The sequence below is a fragment of the Myotis yumanensis genome, unplaced genomic scaffold (genome assembly GCF_028538775.1).
Source record: "Myotis yumanensis isolate MYYU_CA2020_CCGP unplaced genomic scaffold, mMyoYum1.0.hap1 SCAF_7, whole genome shotgun sequence".
Taxonomy (NCBI): domain Eukaryota; kingdom Metazoa; phylum Chordata; class Mammalia; order Chiroptera; family Vespertilionidae; genus Myotis; species Myotis yumanensis.
This window is the reverse complement of record NW_027223758.1, coordinates 32,098,216-32,120,177: the sequence shown is the minus strand read 5'-3', so window position 1 is coordinate 32,120,177 and position 21,962 is coordinate 32,098,216. Positions and strand designations below refer to the sequence as shown.

Sequence of the window (21,962 nt, the reverse complement as noted above, 5' to 3'; positions counted from 1 at the left end):
CCGGTGTGGTAGGGACGACCCCGGTGAGGTCAAAACAGCCCCCGTGAGGTAGGGACGACCCCAGTCAGGTCGAAACGGCCCCGGTGTGGTAGGGACAACCCCGGTCAGGTTGAAACGGCCCCGGTGTGGTAGGGACGACCCCGGTGAGGTTGAAACAGCCCCCGTGAGGTAGGGACGACCCCAGTCAGGTCGAAACGGCCCCGGTGTGGTAGGGACGACCCCGGTGAGGTTGAAACGGCCCCCGTGAGGTAGGGACGACCCTGGTCAGGTCGAAACGGCCCCGGTGTGGTAGGGACGACCCCGGTGAGGTTGAAACAGCCCCCGTGAGGTAGGGACGACCCCAGTCAGGTCGAAACGGCCCCGGTGTGGTAGGGACAACCCCAGTCAGGTTGAAACGGCCCCGGTGTGGTAGGGACAACCCCGGTCAGGTTGAAACAGCCCCGGTGTGGTAGGGACAACCCCGGTGAGGTTGAAAAGGCCCCCGTGAGGTAGGGACGACCCCGGTGAGGTCGAAACAGCCCCCATGAGGTAGGGACGACCCCAGTCAGGTCGAAACGGCCCCGGTGTGGTAGGGACGACCCCGGTGAGGTCGAAACAGCCCCCATGAGGTAGGGACGACCCCAGTCAGGTCGAAACGGCCCCGGTGTGGTAGGGACAACCCCGGTCAGGTTGAAACGGCCCCGGTGTGGTAGGGACGACCCCGGTGAGGTTGAAACAGCCCCCGTGAGGTAGGGACGACCCTGGTCAGGTCGAAACGGCCCCGGTGTGGTAGGGACAACCCCGGTGAGGTTGAAATGGCCCCGGTGTGGTAGGGACAACCCCGGTGAGGTTGAAACGGCCCCCGTGAGGTAGGGACGACCCTGGTCAGGTCGAAACGGCCCCAGTGTGGTAGGGACAACCCCGGTCAGGTTGAAACAGCCCCCGTGAGGTAGGGACGACCCCAGTCAGGTCGAAACGGCCCCCGTGTGGTAGAGACAACCCCGGTCAGGTTGAAACAGCCCCGGTGTGGTAGGGACAACCCCGGTGAGGTTGAAACGGCCCCCGTGAGGTAGGGACGACCCTGGTCAGGTCGAAACGGCCCCAGTGTGGTAGGGACAACCCCGGTGAGGTTGAAACAGCCCCCGTGAGGTAGGGACGACCCCAGTCAGGTCGAAACGGCCCCCGTGTGGTAGAGACAACCCCGGTCAGGTTGAAACAGCCCCGGTGTGGTAGGGACAACCCCGGTGAGGTTGAAACGGCCCCCGTGAGGTAGGGACGACCCCGGTGAGGTTGAAACGGCCCCCGTGAGGTAGGGACAACCTTGGTCAGGTCGAAACGGCCCCGGTGTGGTAGGGACAACCCCGGTCAGGTTGAAACGGCCCCATGTGGTAGGGACGACCCCGGTGAGGTTGAAATGGCCCTGGTGAGGCTCAGACGGCCCTGGTGAGGTTGAGACTACTCCAGTGAGGTTTGGACAAATAAAGGGGACCAGTATGGACTGATGAACAGGGGTAGATACAGAAGCAGAGGAACATTGAACAGAATGTTAAACTACAGTGGGAAGCCTGGGGAGGGTTGGGGGGGGATTAAGAGACCAACTGAAGGACTTATATGCATGCATATAAGATTAACCAATGGACACAAGACACGGGGCGGGGGGGGGGGGGGGGCGGGGGGTAGGGGCTGGGGGAATGTCAAGGGGGGGAAAAAAGGAGACATATGTAATACTCTTTGTAATACTTTAAGAAATAAAAATTATTAAAATAAAAAAAAAAGAAATAGAAAAAAAATAATAACAACTTATGAATGAAAAAATAAGCAAATCAGGAATGCCCCTTATAAAAAAACTAACACTGACCGTAGCCGGTTTGGCTCAGTGGATGGCACATCGGCCTGAAGACCCAAGGGTCCTGGGTTTAATTCCAGTCAAGAGCACCACACCTTCATTGGGTTGCAGGCTCCTCCAGGCCCAGGCCCTGGTCAGGGTGTGTGCAGAAGGCAACTAACGCATGTAGCTTCACATTGATATTTCTCTCTTCCTAAAAACCAATGAAAAAATATCCTTGGGTGAGGAAAGAAATAAATGACATTGGTTATGTTTTTATTTATAAAGTTGTACAAGACATCTCCATTGGTGATTTGATCAAAATTCTTCACATTTAGAGTCTAAACTTTCCTTGGTTGAATTTGGCGATTTTCACTTCTAATTGCATTGCCTGGCCAATGCTAGCCTTCCATATACTCAATAACCTTTTATTTTCAAGTGGCACCATTTTAGAAGTCATTTTATGCAATATTTGAGATCTGGTAAAATTCCATCCAGGCAATTAGACAGCAGACAATGACTAAGTCACCCTCCGCCTGCTGGCTGGCATGTTCCTTACGCATCAATGGTGGGGCACATCCTGATTCCAGAAACGTTAAGATGTGTGTGGGGCCAGTGCATCAGAACTAGTTACGATCATAGTTACCTTTTCCTGTGAGTCAGGCATTGAGCTAAGCAGAACAGAGGTATGGGGTGGGGCGAGTAACATCATCACTCTTGTTCTCAATTGTCATATCTATAAATGGCAATAATAGCTTCATAGAGTAGTTGGGAAGATTTAATAAGAACTTTTAGAAGAGTGTTGGCATATAACAATTATCCAATAAATATCAGGTATTAGTATTTTGTTTCATTATTACAACTACCCTTTGAGGTCAATATGATGACCCTGCTTTATGGTTTAGGACACTAAGCTTAAGGAAAAGAAGTGGTCACTCATCTAGGAAGGAGGTGGTGGATCTGGGACTCCAAGCCAAGTTTATGTTTGCTTGTTTTTATAGGTTTTTATTGATTTTAGAGAGAGGGAGAGAGAGATAGAAACATCCTATATAATAAAAGCCTAATATGCTAAGTGTCCGGTTGTCCATTCAACCAATCAAAGCATACTATGCTAATGATATGCTAAGGCTGCTCAATCGCTCACTATGACGTGCACTGACCCCCCAGGAGGTAGACACTCCAACCGGTAGGTTAGCTTGCTGCTGGGGTCTGGCCGATCGGGACTGAGCAAGATGGGCTGGACATTCCCTGGAGCCCTTCTGCAGTCTCTCCCCAGCTAGCCAACCTCCCGTGTCCCTCCCCGGCCTCTATAGTGAACCAGTGGGGTCCCTGGGCCTGGCCTGTGCCCTCTCGTAATCCAGCAATCCAGGACCCCTAGGGGGATGTCAGAAAACCAATTTTGGCTCAATCCCGCTCAATGCAGGAGCTACCCCCTCACGGGGGGATGCCACTTATCCAGAAGCCCGGCTCACGGCTGGTGAGCACAGCAGTGGTGTGTTCCACCGCAGTTGGACATCCCCCAAGGGCTCCTGGACTGAGAGAGGGCACAGGCCGGACTGAGAGAGGGCACAGGCCGGGCTGAGGGGACCCCCCCCTCCGCAGTGCAAGAATTTTGTGCACCAGGCCTCTAGTCCAGTGGTTCTCAACCTTCCTAATGCCACGACCCTTTAATACAGTTCCTCATGTTGTGGTGACCCCCAATTTCATTGTTACAAATTGAACATAATTAAAGCATAGTGATTAATCACAAAAACAATATGTAATTATATAGGTGTTTTCCGATGGTCTTAGGCGACCCCTGTGAAAGGGTCGTTTGACCCCCAAAGGGGTCGCAACCCACAGGTTGAGAACCACTGCTCTAGTCAGTGATAAGAGAATATCATCCTCTTGCCCCACACTGGGGCATCCTGCATGCCCCACACTGGGGATTGAACCCACAACCCAGGCATGTGCCCTGACTGGGAATTGAACCATGACCTCCTGGTTCATGGGCTGACGCTCAACCACTGGGCCACACCAGCTGCGCCAGGTTTATGTTTTTAACCATCAGCCATCAGACTTCCAGGCAGGGGCTGGGCTCCTTACTTAAGATGCAGGGTGGGGTGAGCCACAGGAAATTGGGGGGCCAGTTCTTAGACATGGGGCAGGGAAAGGTCATACTCACCAGCCAAGGTCACTGCCCAGACCACTGTCTTAGTCTGATCTATGGAATCTTGGGCCTTTGAAAACTACAGCCGGGAAGTGACAGGACTCAAGCTGGAACCCCCGTTCCGACTCCTCACATGGTCCTCAAGCTTCACTGTCCTCCCCTGTGGACATCCCTCCCAGCACCTCATCCTCCAAGCCCCCTTGACCACCCCAGCCCACATCCTTGTGCTTTGCTTAGGCAGGATCTCAACACTCGCTCGCATTTCAGACTTGCACTTTGGAGTCAGGCCGACTTTGGGCGTGAATCCTCCTCCTGCCACTTATTGTGTGATCCTGCGTTCATTTCCCCCCTTCACAGAGCCTTGGTTTCTCACCTGAAAAATGGACAAAAGCCCCTCTCAGAGGTCGATGTGAAGTTTCAGGTGAGGTCAAGCTGACACGGAGTTAGCCTCCAGGCAGCAGCTGCTTTCTGTCCTTCCCCATACAACATAATTATCGTCCTTATTAATCACAGAATAAAATGAGTAATAACAATGGTCAGCCCTGGCCAGGTGGCTTAGTTGGTTGGAGTGTCGTCCTGTACCCCAAAAGGTTTCAGGCTCAATTCCTGGTCACAGCACATACCTAGATCTCGGGTTCGATCCGCCACTGGGCTATGTACGGGAGACAACCGATCAATGTTTCTCAACTAACTCTCTCTCTCTCTCTCTCTCTCTCTCTCTCTCTCTCCCCCCGCCCCCCAATTGCCTTTAATGTTCTGTAGGGGCCCCTTACATGAAGAGGCTGATCTCTGAAGCTCTGGACATCTCCAACTCCCAACAACCCTGCCACTGGAGTTGTCTCATGGCTTCCACTGTGGCCACATCTTTTCCCAGCATCCCAGTGTTCAGATGTTACAGAGCCCCAGAGTGCTGGCCGGGGGTCAAAATGACATCTTTCAATCCTGTCACTCAGCTCTCTCCTTTCTGGTGAACTGTGCTGCAGCTGAGGTTGGTTAAAAGGTGACATCGTTATCTGCCTAGAACCTCTGCTCTCTTTCCACTAAAACATATATATATGTATGTATATATATATTTTTTATTTTTAAAAATACATTATTTTTTTTAGAGAGGGAGAGGATAGAAACACCCATAAGAAACATCAACCAGCTGCCTCCTGCACGCCCCCTACTGGGGACCGAGCCCACAACCTGGGCATGTGCCCTGACTGGGAATCGAACCCTGAACCAACTGAGCCACACCAGCCGGGCACTCTTTCTACACTACACTCTTTCTCCTCTCCTTCCAGGACTCCCCACAGGCCCCGAAGTTCTGTTCCGCTGTATAAGTTGTTTATCTGTTCAGGTTGTATAAATTTTATCGGTCTATCTTTAAGTTCCCTGCTTTTTTCCTCTGCCATCTCCATTCTGTGCCCATCCAGTACATTTTTTATTTGTTGTTGTATTTTTCAGTTGTACAACTTCCATCTTTTCTTTCCTTTTTTTCCATTTTTTTCTTTATATCTTCTATTTCTTTGCTGAACCCCTCTATTTTCTGTTTTAAGAGTGTTTATAGTGGCACTAGCTTGTTTGGCTTAGTGGACAGAACACCTGCCCATGGAGTGAAGGGCTCTGGGTTCGATTCCAGTCAGAGGCACATACCTAGGTTGCAGGCTTGATCCTCCATCTGAAACCTGGCCCAGTCAGGGCATGTGCAGGAGGCGACCAATCAATGTGTCTCTCTCACATTAATGTTTCTCTCTGTCTCTCCCCTCCCACCCACTCTCTAAAAATCAATGGAAAAGTATCCTCAGGTGAGGATTAACAACAAAAAAGAGTGTTTATGGTGGCTGGTTGAAGCTTTGTAAAACTCCTTTCTTATTTTTATTATGACAGCTGCTTTAAAATCCTTGTCAGATAATCTCAATATCTGTGTCACCTTGACGCTGGCTTCTGTTGATTGCCCTTTCTCATTCCAGCTGAGACTTCCTGGTTTTTGGTATAAGCAGTAGTTAATTTTATTCTGGACTTTTTGGGTATTAAGTTCTGAGACGCTGGTTCCTTTTTAAATCTTCTATTTTAGCATGTGTTCAACCTGTTTTAAGTTCCGAATGCACACATCATGGCTCACTTTTGTGCTCTGTGAGTCTGAATGTCAATTTAGTTTCAAAGTCAGTGCTATTTTGGTCTGCCCTGCTTGTGTGCTACCCAGAGGCCAATCTGAAACCACACAGTATTCCATCTCATAGTTCAGTTCTCAAAGCTTTTGCTGTATTAATTCTGGTGAGTTTCATACATAGATCACTTGGGGTTGTGGCCTGGTCTTCATACACAAATTGAAAGAATCTTTTTCTGCAGCTCCTTCTTCTCTGTACCCCTCCCCATGCACTCAAGCTGTGAGGGAGTGGGTGCTGCCTCATTGTTACCTTTGCTTAGGGCAAGGATCGTGGCAGGGCTCCCCTTCAGTCTCCAGATCACCCCCTCTGATCACATTAGTGCAAAGTGGAGCTGATAGAGCAGAGCCTGCTGGGAGAAGGAGGGCCTTTTTTCATGGTGTTTGCTTGGAGAGGAGCAAGTATTGGAAAAAGACTGGCCCTTAATTGCTGTCCTTCCCCAGCCCTCTAATGTAAGAAAGCAGGCTTTCCTTGGGACTTTGTGCCTGGTGGTAGTTTTGGGTCATGGCTTTCTCTAGTGCCCAGGCTGGGATACAGGACAAAGTAAAGCTCCTGAAGACCCCTGACTAGGTCATCCCTTGAGAACCAAATTGCCTCGCCAGTCCACCTTCTTTTTCCCACGATCAGAGTACCCTGATAGTTGCTTTATGTATTTTACCAAATGTTTACTCGTAATAAGTAGAAGGAATAGGGTGAAATCCATTTACTCCATCTTGTCTGAAAATTGAAAACCAAATATATATATATATATATATATATATATATATATATTTAAATATATTTTATTGATTTTTTACAGAGAGGAAGGGAGAGAAATAGTTAGAAACATCGATGAGAGAGAAACATCGATCAGCTGCCTCCTGCACACTCCCCACTGGGGATGTGCCCGCAACCAAGGTACATGCCCTTGACCAGAATCGAACCTGCGACCCTTGAGTCCGCAGGCCGACGCTCTATCCACTGAGCCAAACCGGTTAAGGTGAAAAACCAAATATATTTTTAAATTAAAAGTGCAATTTATGCAAAATGTATCCATTTAAAAGTTACATTTTCATGAGTTTTGACAAATATATATACCCATGTAACCACAGCCAAAGTAAAGAACATTTCTATCAACCCAATCCGCCCCCCCCGCCCCCCGCCCGTGCCCCTTCCCAGTTAATTCTCTCCATCACAGGCCTCAGACAAGCACTGATCTGATTTCTGGGTCGCCTAAGACCATCCTGCATATCAGATATTTACATTACGATTCATAACAGTAGCAACATTACAGTTACAAAGTAGCAACGAAAATAATTTTATGGTTGGGTCACAACATGAGGAACTGTATTTAAAGGGCCAGAAGGTTGAGAACCGCTGTTAGAGTTTCAGATAAAGAAAATCACATGGAATGTACTCTTTGGTAAAAGTCTGCCTTCTTTTACTCAGGATGTCTGTGAGATTCACTGTTATACCTGGGTGTACTGGTCGTTTGGTCCTTTATATTGCTGAGCAGTATCCCAGTATATTTTTGTCTGTGCTTTCACGTGGATTGTCACTACCCTCTGCTCTTGCCTGACAGACACCAAGAGCCAACGGACCACAGCTGCTCCTGCCATGACCCTTGCTATGGTTCTGCTCTCCAGGTTCCTGTTCTTTGATCCCAGGGAAGAAAATTTAGATACATTACTTGGTACTTATTTCAAGTTATGGGTAGGATAAGATTTCAGAGTAAAAGGATGGTTTCTTCTGGATGCCTGAATCAATATGCTCCATCATTTACCTACTAATTACCTGCTCAGATCAAAGTACATTAAAAAAAAACCCAGTCATTCTCTTGCCAGAAAATTTTAGGGGTTTGTAAACTTGGTCTTACATTGCTGTCTGTGTTCTATGGAATATCGACACCTTCTTCATATGCAACTGTCACCATCCTTTCATGCTGAATACCTGGTGGCTTGTGATGAGTTACCCACATTCTCGGGGTCGCTAAGATTTGTCTTCTGTCCACACCATGCACTCAAATCCCTGATGGAAGAGGGTTGTTACTCTCTGGGCAGCTGATTCACTTTGTGATGGCAACTGTCAGACCAGGTAGGAGGTTATCTGACTTTGTAGATTTTCTCTGGCTAGTTATATTTACCTAGTGGATACATGATTTCTCTGACAGCTTTCTTCACAAAATTATACATTCAGACTTCCAAATGAAGTGCTAAGTGGTGTTTATACAGGGAGACAAAGTCAGTTTTATTTTCTACCAATATAAGGTTGGATATATTCTCTTCAAAAACATGACTGACCAAATATTCCCCATTAGCCAAGTCCTAAGATACACAGGTGGTTGCCAGGTTTCTAATTATATTGGTTTCTGTACTATCTGTTCAGACATAAGCTCTTTTGTAAATGTGCCTAGCCGGGATTTCTTCATACACTTCAACCAAAACAGCACATTGCAACAGATGGAATGCAGAAGTAGATGTGAGAATTGTCTTCTATTAAGCCTAGCATTAAAGAGATTTGCAAAAATGTAAAATAATACCACTCTTCTAATATATTTTGTGAGAAAATCTATTTGTGGAAAATACAGCTCTCAAATAAATAACAAGAAAAAGTTCCAAACTGAAGGACACGTTTCCAGATTAAAATGACTTTCCAAATGCCCAGCAGAGTAAATGAAAAACAGGAGAAGATTTAAAAAAAAAAAAAGACCCCCCCACAAAGCCATATTATGAAATTTCATCAAACCATTGATAAGCAGCCCTAGCCAATTTGCTCAGTGGTTAGAATGTCGACCTGCAGACTGAAGGGTCTCAGATTTGATTCCAGTTGAAGGTACCTACCTCAATTGCAGACTCAATCCCTGGCCCTCCCTTCCACTCTCTCTAAAAAAAAAAAAAATCAATGGAGAAATTTCTTCTGGTGAAGATTAACAAACAAATAAACAAACAATAAAAAAATCATAGGTAGCAGATCCTGACAGATTTCAGGGAGGAATAAAAGAGATCACATATAAAGTAACAGAAATCAAAGCGGCGTCACTCTTCTCAACACTGGAGACTACAAAACAATGCAGCAATAATTTCCTTCTTAGGGAAAACAAAAACCAATCTAGAATAATAGTCTTAGCCAAACTATCAATCATTTGTGAGGGTAGAAGGCAGTTTTAGAAATTGTGTGCTCAAGTGTTATAATGGTCCCCAGTGAATCACTCCTCCCTGTAGCCATGCCCCCTTGCAATGTAACTTTGTTAGTCCTTGCAGTGAGAGGTAGTTTGTTTCTTCACTCCCTTGAATCTGGGCTGGCCTTGTGATTTGTTGTGACCAGTAGCACGTGGCAGAAGTGACACTGTGTGAGTTCTACAGCCAAGGCTTTAAAGAGGCCTAGACGTATCTCCTCTCACCTACCTGGAAGTGAAGCCACCATGCTGTGAAGAAGCCTAGGCATGTCTAATGGAGGATGAGAGGTCATGGAAAGATGTCAAAAGTGATACAGGAGATGCAGAAACATAATGTAAAATTCTTAGAGCAGCTTAATGCTATTTTCCATTAGATTGTCTTTTGATTTAGAATTGTATATCTATTTAGGATATAAGGATTTTGTTATATTTTACAAATATTTCTCTCCATTATGGCTCATCTTTTAACTGTATGATAGCTTGCTTTTTTTTTCCCTCCCATTTTCCAGTGGCCACATCTACAAATAATTTTCTTTAGGTCTTTGAGGTTTTGTTTCTTAAGATAAAGGCTCTTTCCACATAAAAGTTTACTTTTATCTTATTTTCTTTCTTTCTTAAAAAAACACAGTATAAACAATTGGTGCTATATAATGGTGACTATAAGAGAGTTAAGAGTTTAAAACAGTTCTCTCTCCAGAGCGGTCTGGAGTGAGGAAGGCCAGGCAAGGAACTGCTGCTTTTCTATTATAACTCTTTCCCTCAGTCCAGCCTGAAAGTCATGTTACTAAAGTGTGTCCTGGATCTACCCTCATGTCCACCATTCCAGTCAAAGCCTCCATTTCTTGCCTAAACTAACCCATTGGCCAGCTCACTGGTGTCCTACTTCCTCACTTGCTCCTGTTTCAATTATCCATCACTATGACATAAGCCACTTCAAAACCAATATATTAAATCTCAGTTCTGTGCTTTTCTTGAGCTGAGGGTGTTCTCTAGCCACATGATATTGCTGGGCTGTGGACTGTGGACTCGACTGGGCAGAATGTCCAGATGGCTTACTCAACCTGGTGGCTAGTTGGTGCTGGCAGTTGGCTGGGTCCTCAGCTGGGGTGGGCTGTGGGCCTCAATTCTTCTGTGTAGCTTGGGCCCAAGAGCTAGTGTTCCAAGAGGAAGGAAGTGGAAGCTGGCAGTCCTCTTCAGGCCTGGGCTTGGAAGTCCCAGAACTTTCCTCCCACTGCCTGCTAATAGTCAAGCTAAGAGTCAAGGGGAATGCAGGGATCATTGGGGGCCATCTTTGGCAATTTTCCAGTTTCCAGAGACATTTTTTTTTTTTTTCTTAATCCTTACCCTAGGATTTTTGCCATTTATTTAGAGAGAGAGGGAGGGAATGAGGGAGTGGGAGAGGGAGGGAGGGGAAAAAGAAGGGGGGAGGGGGATAGTGAGGGAGACATAGATGTGAGAGACACACATTGACTGGTTGCCTCCCTCATGCACCCTCACCCGGGTGGGGAACGAACCTGATAATGCAGGTTAATTCTTGTCCATAGAAATGCATCCAATGGGGTACGTGGCATTGACTGGGAATCAAACCTGAGACCCTTCAGTGCGTGGGCAGATGTTCTGCCCAGCCGAGCCCAGAGACATATTTTAAAAACAGACACCATGCCCCATCTGAAATCCACCAATAGCATCATCATGCTCACTGTATCTGTAATGTAATGCCCTGCCTTGCCTGGCCCTTGCCCAAGTCTGTCCTTCACACCTCTGCTCTCCATACTGGTCTTGGTGTTTTCCAAGCACCCCTAACTCACCACTCCTCAAAGTGGGTTGGAAAGCCTTAACACCTGCTGTTCCATAGCCTAGAACAGTTTTCCTCCAAACCTTCACTTGGCTACTTCACTCTCCTCACTGCTTTCACACTCTGGATAGCTAACATTATTTATTTCTTCCTATTTTGGGTCTCCACTAGAATATAAGTTCCTTGGAGGCAGTGTCTTTCTCTGTTCTATCCTGGATTCACTCCTAGCACCTAGGACATCACTGATCACAGGGATGCATACCATAAATATATTCTACGGTTTAACTGAATTAATTTCCCTAAATCTTGGGTATGCACTGCATTGAGAAATATATGAACTAATTCCAAAAGAGGAAAAACTATAGTGGTAATTAGCAGACAGATCCAATGATGTATCAGTCCTACATACCCATTGGCAAATATGTCTACCTTCCTAATAAAAGCTAACAGCTGTTTTCCTGTGTGCCCTATGGGGGCAGCTGCTGCAGCAAGGCAACCTGCCCTGTGCAGGCGTGGAACTTGGGGAACTTAGAGGAACGCATCAGACACGCTGGACAGAAGCCAGGGAGTGCTGCCCTTGACATTTTAATTTTAATCCATTTTTGGTGTCAGCTGTCCCTCATTAACTCACTGCATTTAGAGGGCTCATGAGAATCCCTAAACCAGGGGTCCTCAAACTACAGCCCGCGGGCCACATGCAAATACAAATATTGTATTTGTTTTCGTTTTGTTTTTTTACTTCAAAATAAGATATGTGCAGTGTGCATAGGAATTTGTTCAGTTTTTTTCTTAAACTATAGTCTGGCCCTCCAACGGTCTGAGGGACAGTGAACTGGCCCCGTTTAAAAAGTTTGAGGACCCCTGCCCTAAACTATGGTTTCTCGACTGTTCCTAAGCCAGTGCAATCCGAGGTTGTCAACCAAAGTGAACCCAAACCCACATTTATCCAGGAAGCAGGTGCATGTTAAGTGCAGAATTCTTAGACGCACATCCCACATGTGTGAAAGATAAATCTAAGTTCAAGACAAGATTAATAAAACCTGCTCATAAACTGCAGCAGAAAACCCTGTCTGCCGTCACCAGTTTCAGCAGGGGTTCAAAGGTGTTAGGGAGTACGTTTTACTAAGTAAAAAGGAAATACTGACACACTGTCTCAGTGGGAAAAGTCCTATTAAGGTAGGATTTGTGGAGAGGAGAGACCAGCTGGTATTCAAGTCTATTTGGTCATCACTGTTAGCTGCCAAAGGCAAGAAAGCAGTTTGGGGACATATCAAAAGAGGAAGGGGTGGCGGGTGTTCTGTGGCCAGCCATTTCCTGGAACAAGAGGGGGTCAATGGGGTGCCTTTTTGTAGTCAAATCGTCATCATGGTTATTAGGGGAGGAGGGTGTGTGTGGCTGTCACGGCAGGAAGTTTCTCACGTGATCACCAAACTTAAATACTTGTAATTTTTGAGTTGGAAGCTATCTTACATTCATCTGAACAATATGATCTACCACCCATACCTCAGCCCCCACCCCAAGTCCATTGAACAAACGGGAAAACTCAAAAACAGAATTAGGAAGTTTTCCTGGATCCCAGGACTGACTATAACCATCATGCTTCTCGGAAATAAAACAAAAAAGGAAAAAGTCCGTAGTAACATAAGCCAGTTCTAGCCAGGCCCACTGATGTCCTCCTCACTTCATTAGTAAGAATCCGGTTCAGGGGGCCAGGGCTTCGGGGGCCTGAGCCCTTCCCCGTCGCTAGTGTAGATCAGGGTGGGGTCCTCAGTTGGTCCAGACCAGACAGCTCTTCATATTTAATTGTGGCCAATGAACATGAGGAAAAAGTGGATGCCAGAAAGCATTGTGGGACTTTGAAATAGGTTCTGACCATACCTGATTACTGGGTGTTCCATCTAGCCCACTCTTCTGAGTGTCCCCACCTGACTTTCTTTAACTTACTAGTACTTTAAAATAATGTAAATAGAGGCAAACTGATAATGCAGGTTAACTCTTGTCCATAGAAATGCATCCAATGGAATGTTAGTGATTAATGCCAACTATGCCAGTTTCGTATTATGCAAATTCATCCTTGCTGGGGTCCAATCCCAGCGGGTCCAGAGGTCCCCAAAGGTGTGGACGGAGTCAGTGAAGAAGGAATGACACGAAGACAGCCTTTAGTTGATCAGCAGCCTAGTCAGGACCTCTAGCCAGGATCTCCAGCCAAAGTTCTGGTCGGAGTTCTGGTTAGGAACTGATGAGGATCTGATGATTATTGTCTTGTTACATCCGTATTTATACCAGCCCATTTTAATCCTGTCAATTTCTATTACAAAGGTTAGGGCGTTTCTTATCTCCATTCCAGGGAGTAAAGATTATGTAGCTTAACTACCCGCCTGGCACTTAATTAAGGGGTTGTATCCCCTCCCTAACCTCAGGGAAAAATCCCCACCTGGGGAAACAACCTTTCTCAGAGAGGTGACCTTGGTTAAAACACATGGCACTAAAGAGAGCAAACATATTAAGAACAGTATGCTATATATGCCAGGTCCCTTGAAACATATGCTGTGCAGATGTTTCTTTCCTGCAGCGACTGTGTCAAGCAGCAAGGATGGACCGGCTTCCGGCACATCCTAGTGTTCTACTGGGCTTATTATATATAGCAGGTCCTCAAATAACAATAAAAGACCAGTCCCAGCCGGGGCCCACTGTCTGAGTGTGCATTCTCCCCATGCCTGCATGCATTTTCTCTGGGGACTAAGCTTTCCTTCCACATCCCACCCATATGCACATTAGGTGAATTGGTTTCTCAATTGTCCCAGTCTGAGTGTGGGTGTATGAGTGTGCCCTGCCATGGAAGGGTGTCCTGTCCAGGTGGGTGCCCACCTTGTGCCCTGAGCTGCTCTGGCCACCCTCAACCGTGAACTGGATTAAATGGGTTGTGAAATAATTCTGTTTTTATTAATCTTTCTTAAATGTAAGCATAGCTCACATTTATTTCAGTGTTTCATATTAGAAGTGTTTTGGGTCTTTATTTAGAACAGGGGTCCTCAAACTACGGCCCACGGGCCACATGCAAATACAAATATTGTATTTGTTCCCGTTTTGTTTTTTTACTTCAAAATAAGATATGTGCAGTGTGCATAGGAATTTGTTCATAGTTTTTTTTTAAACTATAGTCTGGCCCTCCAACGGTCTTGAGGGACAGTGAACTGGCCCCGTTTAAAAAGTTTGAGGACCCCTGATTTAGAAGTTTGGTGATTTTTTTTTGTGACCAGAAAGATGCCATAGGGATTTAACTCTTTTTTTAAAAAAAGATTGTTTTATTGCTTAAAGTATTATAAAGAGTATTATGTATGTCTCCTTTTTTTTCTCCCTTGACCCTCCCCTAGCCTCCCATGCCCCCCAGTGTCTTGTGTCCATTGGTTATGCTCGTATGCATGCATACAAGTCCTTCGGTGGATCTCTTACTGCCCCCACCCCCCCACAACCCTCCCCAGCCTTCCCGCTGTAGTTTGACAGTCTGTTCGAATTTAACTCTTGTTTATGTCAATTAGGCCAGGGTAAAATGGGTTTCATCACACATGGTTTAAGTCATGGGTTCTCAGAATCAATAGATGACATGAAGTGAGGACTTACTGTATATTTAATTGCTCTCTGGATTCTCCTTTGAACCAAATAAAACATCTGCCTGCTTCTCTCATTAATGAGTTAAATAAAATCTTTAATATGTTCGTTTTGTATTTGAATCATTTTACTTTCTAAAAAAATTTTTATCCTTTAACCTTTGGTGGTTAAAAAATTTAGTTTATTAATTTGATTTTTATTACAGTCCTCTTCTGTAATAAGCAACATTATGGTAGAAAAATGAAAGCACTGTCACCTCTGGGTGTGAGTGGGGACTGACTGGGAAGGGCATAAGGAAACTTTGAGATGGTGATACTCTCTTTTTTTAGGTCTTAGGGTACAAAACATAAACAAATACTGAATTCTAATGATGGACATGACCCTGAAATACTCTGGTGACTTAAATTAACAAAGAGATGGATTTGTAAAAGCATTGAGCAACCTATTTAAGTATCAAAGGCTCTTCACTAGGGCGATTTTGGAAAACGTCTATATGGATGTGGTGGTCTCTGTAATGAGGGAGGAGGGGAGCATATACAGGGCCGGGGCCAGGAAGGTACTATAACCACCCAGCCTGTCCACATGACAAAACCTCCACACCAAAAGTTATTGAGGAAACCAATTTAAAATCCCATCTTCCCTTTGTAATTCATCAATTTGCTGGTAGCACATCTCCAACCTCTTGGTAACCCCAGACAACCAAGCATAACCCTCTACCCAGAACATATATTTAATAAACATTTGATGGTGGGTGAGGGGGTTCTCCATGATGACCCCAGCCTGACCTCCAGGTAATTCTCTCCACTGGTAAAGAGACAAACCTATTCCACCTCCCCTGCTTCCAGAGACCAATGGGGAAGAAGTCCCTGCTGCGGTTCTTCTGACAAGACACAACCTCCCACACTATATCCTCTTTGTCAGACCTCTAACCCCATCCTGCTGCACCAAATGGTAGGGGGAGGAATCTGAAAGTAACCACTGTCACACCGAGCTGAGAAAAGCCAGCGTAAAGCACTTTTATTGCAATAATAAAACTTGAAAGTCATATGTAGTGCAGGAGAGGTGGGTGGGGGGTAGGCAGCCATAATTTCTCTCACCAAATCACTACACAGGACAGCAAAGGAGTGAGAGGAGGGAAGGAAAAGCCAGAAAACGTTGAGCTCAGCAGGGGGAGGTGAGCATCAAAAAACAGGAGATGCTGAAGCTGTGATGACCAGCATCATTTTCTTAAGACAACACTCAAGGATTTGTCATGATGGCTGGGCTTTCATTGGGTTTTAAGTGTCTACAAACAGCACCTTCAATTTAAACTTTCGATTAAAGTTCTTAAAATTTAGGGAGTGGAGCCTGGATAGCTATGACATTATAAAAGTCCTGAATATCTATTAGAAAAAAACCACAGGATGGGGGGAAAAAAAGCCAGGCCACGAAGAAGGCTTCAGAGGTCCCTGCTGGCCTGGGGACAGATACCTGTAGTGTCCAACATCGCAGTGAAAACGATTTGCTTTTAAAAGGCAGAGGGTTTAAGGGGAGAGTGGGCTGGGGCAGTGGAGGTGAGGGCTCTCCCCTCCCCACTTCAGTTTTGGGTAGGGCTCTTAATTCAACCCAAAGACATCTCTCAACTTGGAGATAGTTCGGCCCTCAACAGCGCCTCAAGTCTGCTATGGCTTTGCAGCGCAGCAGCAAGAATGTTTAATATATAATAGATAAAAATTTCACCCAAAAAATAAAATAAAATAAAGATTCTTGCATCCCCCACACACCAATTCCTAGTCTAAAGTTAACCCATTACTTGTGCTGTTAATACTTGACTAATATGTAATTGAAAACCTAGATCCAAAAGACTGAAACTGAATCTTCACCCCAAAACAAAAATAAAAAGAGTAACTTGAGGTTTATGGCATGTAGTTTAGGTCAACACACATACGAGGAGAAAGGGGAAGAGCAAAGCTGGGTGACAGAACACATTCAGTCGGGGCAGATGTTTATACAAAGTGTAGTGGAACATCAGGAAAAGCTCCGCACGGATTCGCTTGTGCACGTCGGGGGCGCCAGATCCCTCCATGGCACATCTGTTGGGGACAGAAAATTTGTGAGTTCCAGCAACTCAGTGCTCTTTGTGTGGTGGGACAACCACAGGGCTGGCTGCCACCCCAAGTCCCTTCCCCAACATCTGGGAGGTCTTACTTGGACCAAGCCACTTCTGCTTGAGCTGGGAGAGGCACTGGGTTCAGGCTAGATTCCCAGATGAACCACCTCCTTCCTGCTTAAATAGGTTGTTCTTTTTTTATAAACCTAAGGTAAGTTTATCTTGCTGAGGACAGCAGGAGGGGCAGTCCACCAAGGCCACTAACAAATACAGGTCCCTATTATCATTGGTTACATATAGGAATTGCTTGGGGGTGGGGGTGGGGTGTTAAAAATCTTTGATGCCTGGATCTCACTCCCAGTGATTGTGGTCAACTGTGGCCTGGGCATCAGGAGAGTTTTAAAAGCTTCTCAGGTATCTTTAATGTGCAAAGCTCTAAACGGATATTCCCCATGTTGAACATACTTAGAGAATGTCTGCAGTCTTCATTTATTCACCCAAATCTGTAACTTTCTGGGTTTGCTCCTGGGCTTCCCATCAAGACCCTTGAAAACAGCTCTGAGATGCTCTGTGGCAGTGCATGGGAGGCTTAGACCAGAGTGACTTTTAGCCATTCACCTCCCTCTCCTTTCCTTCCCCACCCTCCATCCTATCAGATTTACAGAACGCCTGTTCCCAAATCAGAATAACTCCAAGGTTCCCTCAAATACATTTATGTTCAAAGGACTCAGCTCTCCAAGAACAGGAAAGAGGGTTTGGACTAGGTGTAGACCTTTGGGCTGAGGGAGGCTCTCTAAAGTGTCAGGAGTTCCCCCTGGTAGAAATAACAAATGGAGAAGCCAAAGTCATTAAACCTGACCAGGACTGTATGACCCAGGTGTGTAGGGTTCAAGCCACTAAAAGAAAAAATAACTATTAATTTTTTAAAAGCCCCTCTACTTAAAGAAGACCACAACAGGACAAGGTTACACCATAACCGACAGCTGGCAGACACCTATTGTAGCTTTCAAACAAAAGCATTCTTCCCAGCCACTGGCTGTGGTCCTCTGGTTCCTGAGGGGAGCAAACAGAGGTGTGGGGCCAACTGGAAAGATGACAACATTCATGTGTTTTATGATTCATTAGGATATGGAGTTTGGTTTCTTAGAAATGAAGGTAATGCGAAGAAAAAAGTCTAGAAAGGGATTCTGGTCTGGTCCTAGTTTGCCACTGATAAAACGAGACCTTGTAAGGCCCTTTTCTCTGAGCCTCAGATTTCCTCACCTGTTGCATAGGAAGGCTGACACCCTAAGATTCCTTCCTACAACTGTCTGAGAGCACCCTTTACACTTCAATAACATCCTCTGGCCTCACTTTCAACCCACTGATAAGAAGCTGGCCTGCTGGCCTCAACTATCCTGAGTTTGCTCCCCAAGGCAGGTAGCCACAAACTGTGGATGAGGAAGGTGTACAAACCAGGACAGGGTAAGCAAAGTCACCAACACTCTTACTTCTAAAGAACTAAAATATTGGCACTAAAAATCAGACTAGCCAAAACCGGTTTGGCTCAGTGGATAGAGCGTCGGCCTGCGGACTGAAAGGTCCCAGGTTCGATTCCGGTCAAGGGCATGTACCTTGGTTGCGGGCACATCCCCAGTGGGAGATGTGCAGGAGGCAGCTGATCGATGTTTCTAACTCTCTATCTCTCTCCCTTCCTCTCTGTAAAAAAATCAATAAAATATATTAAAAAAAAAAAATGTCAAAAAATAAAAACATAAATATTGAAAAAAAAAATCAGACTAATATTTTCAGTTCTCAACTGAGGTTTAGCTTATAAGCTACATAAAAAAAAATACTTCATTTAAACAGCTACATTAAGCTGCCCCATCCCCATAAATACATTCACGAACATAGGCCATCCCTTTCGTAGGGTAACCAATCTGTACATTCAAGGTGTACACTGATAACTAAAACTGAAAGGATACCCGAGAGAGGAAGAAGAGGGGGAGGGAGGAGGCAGCCCATGACATTTTTCATTCTCTCTACTACCCACCCATCAAATGCTGAGCATAACATGGGAGGAGCAAAGGTAATTTAAAGGTTCTTTAGCATTAAGTTCCTTACCCAAGCACAGGGAACTCAGGGAGTAGGCCATTCCTGTCATTCCAGTTTTAGAAGTTCCACATCAAAGACGAGAGTGGCATTTGGTGGGATGATGCCTGGGTGTCCAGTGGAACCATAGGCATAGTCTGGGGAGATAGTCAGTTTGGCTCTCTGACCCACACTCATCTGTAAAAAGAACAAGGAAAAAAGAATCAGTTGGATGCATTCCTCAACTGTCTCTGGAAGAAGTCTGGGTATCCCTTGACCAGGACAAATGTGAGTAGGACATTACAGCGACTGTGCAGCTGTAATTACAGCATGGGCACTGGGCACTCCCCTGTGCAGTACGTGGAGATTGGCAGTCAGGTGGGATGATCCCTGCATATGGCTCCACGGGGCCCAAAGGAAGATAAAAACCTCTGGTTCCTGAAACGGTCAGGCCCTCAACCTTTCTGCCCAGGTGTTACTAACCTGATTCCAGGCAACCAACACTCGGGAAGTGTCACCACCTAGTCCTTCAGTGGCCTGCTCAGTCAAAGGACATGTTCAGTGGCATCTATGCTCTTGAAAAAGGAGCACTTTGTCCAAAACTTTGCTTGAAAAAGCACACAGATCCTCTCCTTATACTGCCAACCCTTTGCCCTGCAGGAACAGAAATCTAGATACCTAGGAGTGGAATGGCTTAAAGTTCCTAAAAGTTAAGCAATTTATTTGGAGGTAAATCAGTGATATTTTATAGAGGAAGTGGAGCAATGTCTATTCTAGAAAAGAGAAAGAGAGCCTTAGCCAGTTTGGCTCAGTGGATAGAGTTATCGGCCTGCAGACTGAAGGGTCCAGGGTTTGATTCCCAGTCAAGGCCATGTACCTTGGTTGAAGGCTCAATCCCTGGACCTGGTCGGGGCCTGTGTGGGAGGCAAGCAATTAGTCTTTTTCACATCAATGTTTCTCTCTGTCTCTCCCCCTTGCTTCCACTCTCTCTAAAGATCAATGGAAATATATCCTCGGGTGAGGACTAACAACAACAAAAAAGAAAGAAATCTCTCTACACTTTGGTTAAATCTCCCAATTCTCTTTGGTGAGAGGGAAACAGACTGATTAGTATCATTCAGGGCCTAATTATAAAGCCCGCTGGGTCGCAGGCCACTATAAACACCCTTTACCTGGTAGGGCAAAGAAAAAAATTTCTGGACTCCATGGAAGGCTAGAATCCAACTGAAATTTGGCAACCCTATTGTGTACTGGAAATTTTGCAGTGTTGGCGGACAAAAGCTGTTTACACAATGGGGAGGGAGAGGTGAAGAAAGACTCAAGACAAACAAAATTACTTTACCCATGAATATGACCTCTCAGAAGTAGTCTGACACAACATGGTCCACAATAAGACAAACACAAATTGAAACTACCCCAAGATAACATTTGCCACTCATACTGCCGAGCCAAAAGTCTAACAACATTCACTGCTGGCAGGGCTGAGAGGAGATAGGCAGCTTCAGAGGCCACTGGTGGCAGTTCAGTGTGATCCCTATGGATGGCAACTTGGCAGTATGTCAAAGACAGCCTCTGAACCACTCACCCCACTACATAGAATTTGCCTATGGCAACACCTAACAAACGTAAAATAAAGTCCATATAAGGTTAGTCACTGCAGCACGATTTATAATAGCAAAATGACCCAAATGGCCATCAATAGAGTCCAGGTCAAGTAAATTAGATTGCACACACCTAAGGAAACACTATGCAGCTAAAATAAAACTTGCTTTTTTAAATCCTGGTTTATAAAGTGTTTTAAAGAGAGATTAAGTAAAAAAGCAAAATGCAGAACAATGTGTGTATATGTCTAAAAGAAAAAAAAAGTATATGCCTTTATATATGCTTAAAGAAACTCTGTAAGAAACATTAATATCAAGAGTTATTTGGGGGGGGGGACTGGATAGATTGGGTGGGATGGGAATAAAATTTTTTATTTGTACCTTTCTTATTTTTGAACCATATGAATGTTCTAACCATAAATATAGTTTAAAAGGTAGACACTCAGAAACAGAACAAAACAAATGAGAGCATACCTGGGCAACCCCTTCTTCCCAGCCTCGGATCACCTCCTGCTTGCCTAGCATAAACTTAAAGGGCTTGTTTCTGTCCCGGGAGGAATCAAATTTCTTTCCATCTTCAAGCATCCCTGTGAAAAAGGGCAGTCGTAACATGAGCAACAAGGAGTAATGACATGAGGCAAGTCATAAGCCATCAGCAGAGTGCAAATCCCAGATGCCTGAACTGAAGAGCCTGGCAGGGTGTCTAGGCCTGAAGAGGGACTGCAGAGTCCAGGGAGCACTCAGTGGGTCTCTAAGGAGTAGGGTAGTCCTCTAGCCAGGCCTTGTGAATGCTCTTCCCTAACTCAAAGTAGTAAGTTGACCACGGAAGGCAGGCAGCAATGCACCTTGGTCTGGAGAATAGGAAAGTGTACACACTCCTTGCATGAATTTCCAGTACCCTGTGGATTTCCTCCCAGACTAACTGGGCCCTTTAGGCACACACAATGGCTCAAAGTCACATACAGGGTAAGCAGCAATATTCCTTCCTTAATTCACCCATCATCTTTTACAGAAATGTGGGTAGTGGCAGAACTGAACTGAGTTGTAGGACACCAGCTGGTCAGAAACAGAGGAGTGGCATGGAAAAAACACAGAAAACCTCTTCCTAGTGAACTACTGACAATTCCAGTTGAACTGTGGGCAGTGCTTCCACCCCAAGCCAGGGGCTGAGCGAGGCACTTTCCATATATAAACTTACTCAATTCTCCCCATGGCACTGTCTCCATTTCCCAGACGAAGGAACTGAGACAGAGAGTAGTGAAGTAGCTTGCTGAAATAATAAAGCTGGACTACAAATCCAAAAACCATGTGGTTTACTATTCCAGTTTCCCAGAAGCCAGACAAACCACAAAGGCACCTTCCTAAAAGGGGGAATTCCAGGGATGAAGATGCACCCTGAGAAAAGAGGAACAGACATCTGCAACTCCTTGTTCAAAAAAGACTGTCAGTCATGCCCGGTTGGAGTGGCTCAGTGGTTGAGCATCGACCTATGAACCAGGAAGTCACGGTTCGAATTCTGGTCCGGACACATGCCTGGTTTT

At 45.5% G+C, this 21,962-nt stretch overlaps 1 protein-coding gene across 1 annotated transcript in view; it reads right to left on the bottom strand.

Annotated features, from left to right (window-relative positions):
* Positions 1-15,653: 15,653 nt before the first annotated feature.
* Positions 15,654-21,962, bottom strand: part of FKBP1A (FKBP prolyl isomerase 1A) — a 32,781-nt gene continuing 26,472 nt past the window's right edge. Inside the window, exons 3-5 of the mRNA XM_070420070.1 lie at positions 20,896-21,008; positions 18,854-19,018; positions 15,654-16,733 (exon numbers count right to left, since the gene is read on the bottom strand). Coding sequence (XP_070276171.1) covers positions 18,890-19,018; positions 20,896-21,008 — 242 coding nt within the window. The 3' untranslated portion in view covers positions 15,654-16,733; positions 18,854-18,889. The remainder of the gene's footprint in view (positions 16,734-18,853; positions 19,019-20,895; positions 21,009-21,962) is intronic.